General features: G+C 32.5%; 1 protein-coding gene across 3 annotated transcripts in view; it reads right to left on the bottom strand.

Annotated features, from left to right (window-relative positions):
• Positions 1-1,231: 1,231 nt before the first annotated feature.
• Positions 1,232-12,946, bottom strand: part of LOC124366897 — a 30,490-nt gene continuing 18,775 nt past the window's right edge. The window contains exons 7-13 of one of the 3 annotated variants that reach the window (XM_046823498.1): positions 12,509-12,586; positions 10,438-10,610; positions 8,217-8,279; positions 4,943-5,050; positions 3,391-3,481; positions 3,201-3,280; positions 1,232-3,071 (exon numbers count right to left, since the gene is read on the bottom strand). In XM_046823498.1, the coding sequence (XP_046679454.1) occupies positions 1,611-3,071; positions 3,201-3,280; positions 3,391-3,481; positions 4,943-5,050; positions 8,217-8,279; positions 10,438-10,610; positions 12,509-12,586 (2,054 nt within the window). In that variant the 3' untranslated portion in view covers positions 1,232-1,610. The remainder of the gene's footprint in view (positions 3,072-3,200; positions 3,281-3,390; positions 3,482-4,942; positions 5,051-8,216; positions 8,280-10,437; positions 10,611-12,508; positions 12,587-12,946) is intronic. The other 2 variants (XM_046823505.1, XM_046823513.1) reach the window with 2 other exon arrangements.

Genomic DNA, 12,946 nt, shown 5'->3' with positions numbered 1-12,946 from the left:
TGGCCACCAAGATCGTGCGATTTGACGCCCCTAGACTTTTTATGGGGTTTTCTGAAGTCGCAGGTCTATGCCAATAGGCCTCAATTAACCGATGAACTTAAGATTAATATAACCCAGGCCATCGCTCAAATTCAACCGGATTTATGCGGCAGAGTAATTTAAAATTGGACTACTCGAATCCGTACCATTGTGAGAAACCACGGTGGACATTTTGAACGATGTCATATTCCATACATAATGGCATACATGGGCCTTTAATATGAAAAATAAATTTCGTTAATAAATCATACATAGCTTGTTTTATTTCATCTCAACATCTACCCGCCCAAAATGAAAAACCCCATATGTAGTATATATGCTATAATTATAATAGATATTATTTCATTTCAAATAGTCCTTTTAAAATCAATTTTGGAGTCAGTACTTTGAAGAGAGCAATTCTTCAATGTTAAACATAGGATTCCTTACAGCGTTTAGTATATGGCCAGTACTACTATCATTACACGTTTTGATTGTGCAACTGAGCACATTTCTGTACAGACTTCTTTCTTCTTATTCACTTCCTTCTTTGTTATTAATCAGTAAACTTTCAAGAATTCAGTTCTACAATCATGTTATGTTAGGTTTAAGAGATTTGCAGTTATATTAAAAAACAAAAAACACATATTTACTATCAGGTTATTCTGTGGCCAAAATACTTGCATTATAACTGGGAATGTTTTAAATCGAAAAAATATTTTTTTTAAATATAACAACTTTTTAGTTAATGGTTGGATCTTAAATTATAATGTATTTCAAACTTGTATAAATGCATACAGAGGTAGATCTGATATGTTATATACGATTTGTCTGTAATATTTTAACATGGACACAAATCCTTTCCTAGCTGTGTATATTATTTTCATATAATTCTTGTATCTCAGGTAGGCAACTTGTGAAAATCACCAGTGGAGTGTAGGAGGAGGTGAAGAAGTTGTAGGGATGGGTATTTTTCATCCTCTTATCAAACATCAGGTGTTCACTCCCTGGTTGAAGACATAAGAGTGTTAGAATTTTACATAGTTGAGGCTAATCTGAAGGAGAATTCAACTGATAGAATAAGTAAGCTGGAAAGGGAGGGCTTAATCTCCTAATGAAGTAACAGATGACAGAGCTTTTTTTTCCTAAACCTGTGAAAGCTCCAATGTATAAAAATAAGCATTGCTATTCTTAATAAAGAACATCAGTCAACATTTTAGCACTCACTGGCTTGTATTATTTCTAGTTTTCAGTGACTACAAAATAAACAAATAATACTGAATATGCGTTCAAAGACTTCTAATATGATGGTTTGTATCGGCCAAAAAATAAACAAGTTTGGTGATTTCAAGTATGAAAACAGAACGTTTAGTTTAAAAAGTTGATAATTTTTCATTCAGGTCTTTCAAATTATTTTTTATAATAAAAACACTTTATAATTTTCAAATTGGTGAAACAGTTTTTCCTTAGTGCAAAATTTCATAGAAAGAAGCACAAAAAGCTATGGATTCATGTAGAGTAATTTATCATTGATTTAAATAATGTACAATTAATAAATAATATTCTATGGAATGAGGGTGAGAACTAGAAGCCTACTGAACAGAGCAGCTGGAGTGTTGGCTCAGGCCTGGTTTCTCTGGAGTAACATTCGTCTGTCGATTTGCTATCACCAGTTGTCTCTCTGGGGACGGCCTATCCAACAGTTTCATTTTGTCCTTTGATCGTTTGCCTTTCACTTTGCTCTCTTCCTTGTTATGCTCAGACTTGCATAGGCTCATTTCTGTGTTGTTGGTGGATGGAGTAGCTTGAGGAGTACTACTGTTACCCAACACCCAGTTGACATAACAAGTCTTTTCACAGCTGATTGTCCAAGGGAGGCAGCCCTGCTGGTTGGTTCTAATCTCTCCCAGAGTCCACCCCTCTTCCCACCACAGTAGCAATTTGGTAAACCCCAACTTCCAGCTGATCTGATTATCTCTCCTTGCATCCCACAGTAATTGGTACCCAAAATCGCGTATGTGTTGACTACCAATGAAATCCAAAAGCCAGTCAGTCATCAAGCTAGTCCAAGCAACGTATTTGATATTTTCCAAGGCACTCACTGTAAGTCGGCTTGTCCAGTGAAGGGAATCATATATTTGGACTTGGTTATTGCCGAAGTCCCAACCATCAGGGAATCTCCACTGGTAACTACACCAAACTTGAAATTCATCAATCATTTTCACGAGTTTGTGAGTCTTACTGCTGGTCATTCCTTCTCTGCTGACAAGTATCAGACGATAGCTACGTTCTCCGCTGGCCATATGAACGCAGGAATACCTTGAGTGTGACAGTGTGTCATAGGCAGGCATAGTTAACTTCCATGTAAGGTCACCTGTAATCACAAAACTTTGTTGTGGTATCATACAGCTGATCAATCTTTTCAAGTTTTTCCCGGTTGATGCCTCTGAGAATAATTCCACTCTTTGACAACACTCGTCAAGAATTCCAAGATCTTCACACAAGTATAGCTCACATGAGAGCAGAGAAAAATGTGAACTAGTTCGAGATAACATGTTGTTTAACCGGTGATCAAACGGAATTGTCATTTTTATTTTAGAAAAATAAACAATATATTGATTTAAAAGATTCATCAGATCATATAAAGTATCAACAATGCTTCTACTAAGTTCGAGCCTCTTTTTATTACTTCTGTAATCTTGCTTCAACACAGCACTTGTTAAGATTTCTACAAACCAATTTAAACATTCGGTCACCATGTTCAAACATGCCTTAAATTGATTTGACACATCTTCGGCCAATAATGAATGTACTAACATCCATTCCCCTTTGGTGAATACTTTAAAGTGATTCTTTAATAGACAAAACTTATCTATCATCAGAATTTCAGTTTCAATGTATTTGTTGTTGTATTCTTTTTGAGGAAGTTTTTTCTTATTTTTTGAGCACTTCTTTTTCTTTTCTTGTTTCTTCTTTTTTTTCTTGATCCATATTGCCTGTTTTTTGGGACAACAGATATCTAAATTTTCTTCAATGCTGCTCCTCTTTGATCCCTGAAACCAATAAAGCAACAAATAAAAATACAAGCAATTAAAAAAAGCATTGGATGCAATGTAAGTTGTACTAAAAGTAAAGATTGAGTTACAGTCTATTAATTTAGTAAACAAAGAATATAATCTTACAAATGAAGGCGAATTGGAGTTTATAGATCGAGGGGAGTAACGGGGTGATTGGTCATCAAGCCTCACTCTACGTTTTGTCTCTGGAAATATATCTCAGAATGAAAATTTATTCTCAAAAGACCAATAACTCACCAAACAGAACATATCTAATCCCTCAAATTAAAATTGTAGACAGTGCCAGATAGATTACCCTTTATTGGAGGTCTGGGGTCCCAGAAACTGGGCTGCGGTCTAGTTTGAGTCTGTTGGTACTGGGCCACAGCTTCTTGCTCCAAGTCCTGCTGACATGCCACTTCAATAAAAAACACAGAACATGGAAATGATAAGAAAATTTTAAAATAAATGAAATATATAAATGAACTAACACCACCTGAATATGCAAACAAACATGGCATCCAACAATCTGGCTTAACTGTCAAAAAGCTAGCAGAAAATAAGACAAAATTTGATTGGTTTTTGTTGTGTTGTGGAATGTTTAAAATGTGTTGTGCACATAATTGCTCATCTACACATATGGGATCTCAGATTTGGCATAGATTATTAGTTAAAATTTTAGCCCATGGAAAATAAACATACAATTAAAATATTTAAAAACCTCTACTTTTTTCAAATGTTTTTTACCTTCACTTTTGTCTTTCAACACCAAAGCATATTTTTAGATTTCATAGGAAAATATCATCAATTTGATACTCACTCCAGATAAATTAGAACTTTTAACAATACTTTCAAAAATATGAGTATTTGTCTTTCAGGCCTCTGCTAACCATAGGTATTTTATTTTATTTTTTTTATTTTATGAAAAATGGTAATTTCAGATCTAGAAAAAATATCCAAGTTTGTACCCACATTTGTTATAAGAGGTAAATAATATAACTTTTCTGATGTTAGGTTCCAATACATCACATTTTTTACTATTTTATTTTCAATCTCAGCACCAAAAACAAAACAGTTTTGGAATTTTAACATATTACAAATTATCAACTGGATAACACAATTTGTATACAAACTTATTACTCAAAAACGTTTTAACTGCTCTTTGTACTTTTGTAACAATTTATGCTAGTAAAATGTTTGAAATTTATTATGTTTTCAATTAAGAGTAGATAAGATTTCCCTACCTTTGCCTGCTTAACAAAGTGCTTATACAACAAATACCTAGATTGAACCTAACTCTGTCTAAACATTGTACATTTATTTCAATCAAATTCTGTACTCTCCTCGAATTAATAAAAAAAAGAGACTCTGATAACATCTTATTGGTTTTTATCATAAATTGTCATATCAAATCATATCTTTTTTTAAATGTTATGTTTAATTTTTTTTTCTTTACAATTGCAAATAATACTATTTATTTTTAAATTCCAGTTTATAACCAGTATTCATTGTCTATATAACTATACAAGCAGTGTTTTAATCATCTGCAACCACAAATTTTAACATATGCAAAGTTTGTGACTATTGTTTTAATCGGGTAGCTGCACAAGAAATTCTAGCAGCTAACCAGTAAATAAACCATACTAAGATCTAGTAAAACAAATCACATTGTTTTATCAGAATTTGAACTAAGTATGAGAATTTCACCACCCACTCTTCATCTCAGATTATAAACTACATACAACTTAACTACACATTATTTATGGGGTGGGTTTGCTCAGTAACGGGTGGGGAGCGCTCTACGAGTTAATATGAGCTCAGAAAACATATCCAAACCATAAAAAATAATCCCTGAAACATTGAGAGACCTGGTAGAGCTTGTCCCGTAGGATGGTGTCTGAACCTGAATACTGCTCCAGAGCTTCTTGCTCCAACTGGTCGAACTTGCTGTCACTTGCCGTCACACTAGCTTCATTCTGCAGACAAATAGAGAAGTATTTTATATGCAACTCTGCAGACACATCATTGAGATCAGTGAGAGAATAAGTCCTATGGCAGTTGTGGTTGTACGTAAAGATTGCAGAGCAATTCAATTTACATCAGCATTTTGATGGTGCCTCTTAAGGCTTTTTTTAAAAGTATTTCTTTGTTCCTTTCTTATTTGGAACTTCTTATCTCCAATATAATTATATAATCCAATAATCATTACATGCTCAAGGCTCTGTATTGGGTCCTTTCCTGTTTTTAATTGCTGTAAATGATTTTGTGTTCAATATGCCATGTAAATCAGTGTTATATGCCTTACACATGTAGATAGTAGATTAAACTGGGAAACTCAAATAAATCAATTGTGTGTAAAACTGTTTAGAGTAACTTATTTATTAAGAAAGTTAAAAAAGCTATGTTAGTCCCTCAATGTTAATTGCAGCTTATTAGGCCTTCTTCAATTCTCATTTATTATATGGCATAACACTTTTGGATAATAGCTCCCATTCACAAAAAGTATTCATAATGCAGAGAAAAGCTATTAGCTTAATGGCAAATATCCCATATAGAGAGTCATGTTTTCCACGTTTTAAAAGACTTAAAATAATGACTCTCCTGTGTATGTACATATATTTTATCTTAATTAGTGATAAAGAAAACTTAAATAACTTTAAAATTAGAAATGAAATTCACACATATCATACCAGAAGAAGCTATATCATTGATTGTATTTCTATAAAGCTAGAAAAATTTAAAAAAAAACATCTGTTTAGGCAAATATAACTTATGAATAAGCTACCAAAAATGGCCTGATCGGTAAACCTCAGAAGATTCAAACTCATTCTTTCAAACTGATTGAAAGTAAATGTATTTTATTCTGTTATTGCTGTTTTGGCCTGTGATATTAGTGCATTAAGATTTTAATTATATTGTTTTACATGAATTTTTAATCTATGTGTACATGTGTTTATTTATGTATATTTGTGTTATAGTTATGTTTATAATTATGTTGTGTGTTAAATAAACATGCTCATATTATATCAAATCTTATTTTATTATTTACTGCCACACAAACAAATAAAGTTAAAAATATCAGGTGACGCTCAGCTCAGTTAAGACAAACTGACTGGACTAGACCAAACAATAATTGGGCGAGTAATAAGGAAGGGTACACAAAGTGATGGGAAGTTGTATACCATGAAAATATAGATTAATATTAATAGTTCACATAATGAAGCCATAATGCCACCAGCTCCAAGGGAGGAAGTGGCTGGAACTTCCCCGGATGGGCTTCACCAGGCACAAGGAATATAGAGCTGTCCTTGGACCCAGTTCAGCTAATGACCGATGTCATGGAGAAAAAAGCACAATATAGTTTGTCTTTCAATAACTGAGTCTTGAGTTGTGGTACAGTCAACCATAATGGCATAAAATGACTTAGGTATGGAAAGTTCAGAAATGATAAAAAACCCACTGTACAAGTTTTATACCACAAATAAGAGAAAGAAGAACACCAAAATATGAATGAGTTAAGAGAATGAATAAAAAAAAACATTACATAGGAAATATCCATATAACACAACCACATTCACAATTGAAAACAAAATACAAAAACCTGTGGTTCTTGACAATTAACAATAAATGCAATCGAACACATAAAAGTAATGGTTACATGCATTAAATATCTCAGAATTGGTTTAACAGATTTTCTGTTTGATTAAGGTAGCGTTAACCTTTCAATATATTCATGTTTGGAGAAAGCACTGCTTTTTCAACTTAATTTGAAGTAAAATTATGTATGAAATCGAAATATTATGGAAACTAATAGATTGATTATATTAACAGCTTCCTAATAACACCAATCAGAATTTGATTTATTATATTAGATACTAAAGGCTTCCATAAACAGGAGATTTGTAAACTTTAACACCATCTCTGTCAGAGTAAGTCTTTCTACTGTCCAATAGGAAATATAAAACTATTACCCTAGTAATTTTTTTTTTCATTTGAACAGGAACTCCTATCAAATCTCTTTGCAACTTGTGTGGAAACACACTGGCCAAAAGGGGAGTCCAAGATACTCAAGTGAACCAAAATCAGCCTGTGGTAGAAGTTGTTTGGAGATAAGGGACACAGTCAGATATTTTTCAAGGATAGAAAATTGCAAACTACAGCAACACTTCCTGGCCAATGCTTTGAAAATATTTTTTCATTATATTTTATTATTTTATATAATTTAAATCCCTCTCGTCACTGAGCATTGGAAACCACTAAGAAGTTTAGGTTGTATTGGTCATGGCAATTTCTAGAAAACTTTGCACTTAATGATTCGTCTGAATGATAATCCTGAATGTTGTCATTGCAGCCAAACGGAAGAAGCAGCTGAACATATTGTATCATACTGGAAAGATCTTTGAGTAAGGAGATTCCCTCCAATCTAATGCAGTTCAAAATAAAACCGAGTTAATGGTACAAGTTATCACTAACAGCTGAGTATTTAGCATCTCAGCTTATTACTCCAGGCCTCTGATTCTGATACTGATTCTGACCTGGGGTTGAATTCCAGTTTGGGAACAACACTTTGACAAGCCAACAAATTATTATCAGAGTCTATCCTGAAGAAGGTTTTAATGGTTTTAAGCTAAAGCTGATCATCCACAAGAGACTAAGGCTGATGTATAAGTAAAGCACTGAACAGAACAGAGTGAAAGTCTTACCAATCAATTCAGTGAAGAAACTCTAAATTGTAATTACATTTTATTTAAACATACAACAAATTTTGAAATACTTAAAAAATAGCTAAATAAAAATTATTGAAAAGACAAAAAAATGTTTGGGTATAATGTTATATTTTTATAATGGGAAATCTTCCAAAACTTTCAAAAGGCTATGACCGCAGGTAAAGATGTAAAAATTTTTGAGGTATAAGATTGTTCTAATGGGCTAATAACAAGATTTTCACCATCCAAATCAAGTAAAAATGGCTCTTAAGGGCTGTCTCCATGAAATTTCAAAAAGTTAATCCAATTGAAAACTGAATGCACCGCCTTAGGTTGTCTCTAATCTGTTTGGGATTTGTGTCAAACTAAACAATAGTTTAAATAAGTATCATACAGAAAAATGGTATTTGGTGTTTTATGTGGCACAGCGTCTTACCATTAGCACATCACTGTATAGAGGTCTCTGTGGGCTGAGCATCACATTTGGTGGTGGAACTTCCTGGAACATTGGAACACTTCAGTAAACTTGTTTGTGTTTTAAACAACTTAAACTTTCAGTATATATTTATTTCTAGTCACTAGGATGAACATAATATGATATACTTTATACTGCAGCACATGGTACCAATTTGATTGGAAAGTTGGAATGATAACTACATACCTCCACCTAGCTACTGCGGTACTATCACAATTAGGAATCCTTTGGGTGTTATCATTCCCAACGGAATTTCAGACACTATTGTTCTGTGTTCTTCATATTAAACAAGTATTTAAACAATATTTTTCCAAATCGCTGGATAGGCAGAAGAGGACGTGTCGAGTGGCAAACAAGATCATGAGATCTATCTCCACTTGACTATTTTGTGTGGGGTCACTTAAAAAACGTATATGAAACAAAACCACAGTTCATTAATGACCTTAGGGACAGAATAGCAGAGGAAATAAAAAAATCCCTTGTGAATCAATACAGCTTGCCGTTTTAAGTTTCTGCAGTAGGCTTGGACATTGTTTGTTTGTTTGAACATTTGATATAAAAAAACACAGGTAGTGAGTTTTAGCCGTTTTAGTGCTTAATGTGATTGTAATTACTAGTGCTACTGTAACTTTACATTTAAACATTTTAAACTGCCCCCCCAAAAAGCCCATTTTGGAGAAATTGTTCACTTTTGTTTCCTAGAGAAAACAGCTGTTGATATTGAAAAGACCAAATGGGACATAAGAGTCTACTTCCAACATCTAAGAAAACAAACACTATCAACTAAAATTGATGTAATTATTTTATTTCTCAACCGATTAAGATACATTTGGTCTCATTAGCTTTGTAAGTAAATTTGCAATAAATAATTATCCTTGCAATATTTACGTAGGATTAATAGTTTTTAGGATATTAAAGTTTTTAAACTTTTAAATACCGCCATATTGAAATGGAAAAGCGAAAATAGGTATTTGAATTTTTGTATTGTCCCTTTATTTAACTTAACGTAATTGCCAGACAGACAGACACTAAACGAACCCGAGATTGGACATATCTTCACATGAACTTTTTGCTTATTTTTGTGTGTACTATTACATCCTGAAGTTGTGCCAACCTCTCAAGAAACACCCTATATATAAATGAAATAACTTGTAACGAGTCCAAAATGATCATGAGGCCTGGGTAATAGTCCACAAATTAAGATCCAACACCCAAAAAAAAGCTGAATAGTAAAATAAGTGATTCAAAGTATTTTTGCTCATTTTCTCTAATTACCTCAGGCAACTCAATAGGCCATACAAAAATTATTTCTTCTGCATATCCTCAACTGCTCAAACAAAATGGCATAATCAAAATGACTTTAGACCAGGGATTATAAAATCATTTGATAATAATCTATATCCTCTTAAACTTAATACATTTCTTCTTGTTTGTGAAACAGTAATTTAAGTGGAACGTTCAAAGGACATGAAACAGTAATATGAGAATAACAGTTATATTTTAGTTCCATAATCAAAATAATCAAAAAATAATTTGCTAGTGATAATCATATAAAATTATATGAGGCCTAAAAGGATAATTTGAATTCCTCACATCCCCTCAGAATGTCTTAGATCTCATGCTTACAAACTTAAAGGACTTCTGTCTTGGTAGTGTTGCTTGATCAGTAAAGACTTTTAGCTATCATCCTCTTGAAACTTCTATCTATAATGTTGGTTGGTTAAAAGATTATTTCCTTGAGCCAAATCCTTTCATGATCCATTGATTGTTTAATTTAATTTAAATTGTCACATGATAATTAGAGCTCAGCTTATTCCAGCATTCATTATCAAAAATACAATTTCTATGTAATTTCCTTTAATTGTTACCTTTGTTCAGATGGAATTTGTTAACAGATGATTTTTCTTCTGTATGGAAGACAGCTGTAGTCAGGTCAATTAATAAAAATGTCTTCTGAACACTCACCTCACCCTTTAATTTTAGATTGATTTATGTTGATATGATTGATATCATAGTAAAGCTGTTCAAAAGGATGTGCACTGTTTTGTGTATAACACTTCAGCACAGTTTTATGAGAGGTAATTTGATTGTTGTCAGCCTTAGAGCCTATAATATTTGTTGATACTCAGAAAAAAATCTTATCAGAATTTAATTTAATGTTTGTTCAACTTCCAGTAAATACCTGCATTAAAGTGTAGTGTTGGTGAACATTCTGAAATATCTGGTCTATGCGGCATGATGTAGACGACAAGGTTGAGAAGTCACTTGCCCTCCTCTTGTAGATTTTGTTGACCCACTTTTCCAAGGCGGCCAATATTTGTTCAGTGTTGGGCATTTTTTGAGCTGAATAATCATCTATAAAGGTATTGGAGAAGAAAAATTTCACATTGTTAACAAAATTTCATACAATTAATTGACTAATTTGGGACTCATCATTTAAGTTTTAATTTTATTATCAATTTTATACGAAACTTCTGAGAATTGATATTGAAGTAAAACTAGTAATTAATTATTCCCTAAGGTTTCTATCTGAATCTTGAATCATGGGCTGTTGTGCCTTCTAGCAAAGAAAAGAGTAAAAAAATGTTACCTCATGAAGTAATAAACCAATGCAACGATGTAATTCTTAGAAAGTACATGTAATTGAAGGGACACTATACCATAAGCATAACAAATTCTTTTATTAACTAATGGGTACAAGAACCAATGCTGAGCGTATGCTTAAAAACTCTCAGAAGATTATTGACAGTGATACTTTAAGGTGAAAATTATTTTAAATTTATAACCTGTGACAACATTATCATGTTTCTTGGATCCCAACTAAAACATATTAGTCATTTAAACGTCTAAGTATAATGAGATATGTATGTAGGCTTTGCAATTTCACAGAAAACGATTTATTTCAATACGTTTTTACACTGTTTTTTTTGTGTAGCCCAAGTGGTACCAAAAAATTAATTTACCTTAAAAATCAAGCAATCGTGCGCTCAACGGGGTAGACGATAGTCTAAGGCATTTATTTAAGCACAGGATTACATTTAAAAAACCACAAAGACAGGCAAACAATAATAACATTCATAGCAACGTGTACTCCATCGGGTACACGACACGCTTTACGGAAGCTCGGTGTGTACGCTATGGGGTACACGTTGTTGTGAACATGTACATGTACAGGAACGTTTACATTGGACAAGTTCCTTTATTCAAATTTACTTTTACAGAGGAATAATGATTTCCTGTCCTCTAACAAATTGAATATACAAATATTTATCTCTATGAGTATTTCTCAAACATCAATGTAGGAAAAGTAGTCCCTCCCCTCAAAATCTGCTGAAAATCTATATTCTATATCATAATTTTTCCAAGTTGCACATTTTTTCTAAGCTGTCCAAAATATTTACATTCTTTAATTTTTCAATCTAACATATAAATTTTTGTTTGTTTTATTACTCTCTCCAAAACTGTGTCGCCGTACGAGAAAAATGAACAATATCTAATTCAGATGATAGAACAAACAGAGGATCATTTTATGAAAATAAAATTGCCACAAGCCTGGTTTTAAATGCAAATAGGTACAATTATACCCTATATATGTAGTAACATTATATAGTTAAATGGAAATGAACGTGTAGCATAATTATTTCAAAACTAAAGGCCATACAAATAGAATAAGCAGAACATCTTACATTAATGAATCAGCAATCTAAAAACAATAAATACGTTGTGGAGAACAGACACCTCTAAAGGATTTAAATGAATATTGTTATTTAGACATTAATGGGCACTCCCAATTTGAAGAGTCTTTCAACAAGGCATGGTAATAAATCTTACGCTATACTGTTATTAAATAGTTTATTAAACAAATCTGAAAACCTAGGAAAATTTTGAACCAATGACCTCTCTTTTCATGCAAGCAAATAGTTTTTAGATAAATATCAGACTTTTATGAATATTTCATTGAATATCTGCTCAGGACAAAATCAAATCGATCATCCATCTTTCTAAAATTAAAAAAACATCTGCCAGTAATGATCTCAAAACCTTGAATCGCTCTCAAATCAAAAATTTAGATTTACTGTAATATGAAAATGTTCACCAGACTAACATTTTAGGATATGACGACTTATTTAATCAACAAACTACTACTTATCTCATGAAATACAAAGAAGAGCCACTTTTTGAAGAGCAGCCAGAGATTTTTCAGCAGATTTGGAAAGAAGGATACCCTTGCACATTAGCAGGGTAATACTCACGAGTGTCAGTGCTTCCGATTGTGGCCAAAAGAGAACAGGAGTCAGAACTCTCTGGTCTATCTACAAGATTAGATTGGTCTGCAACATTATTTAACTTTAATATAAATAATTTAATTGTATAACTTGAACAAGCATTGCTGAAAAACTATTCAAGATAAATAAACTATTTAGGTAAGCCCAAACATCAACCACAAGAAAATATAATCAAGTTTTGTTTTCAATGTAGAAAGGTGTACTGTGTGTGTAATGTACACTATGATATGAACCAAGTAATTAATTATGCACTTGCATGCCAATATTCTAGATCTGCCGAATTTACAGATTGTTTAGGCCCTATGCCAATTTTTGTGTGTGGCCCTCTCTCCTCCTTGTGACATGTGAATTTAAAATTGTGATGATTAACTATATAATTTACTTCTAATGACACACTATTAGATT

Source organism: Homalodisca vitripennis, chromosome 1 (assembly GCF_021130785.1).
Source record: "Homalodisca vitripennis isolate AUS2020 chromosome 1, UT_GWSS_2.1, whole genome shotgun sequence".
Lineage (NCBI taxonomy): Eukaryota > Metazoa > Arthropoda > Insecta > Hemiptera > Cicadellidae > Homalodisca > Homalodisca vitripennis.
Note: the sequence above shows the minus strand (reverse complement) of the source record. Positions and strands in the feature narration are given on the sequence as shown.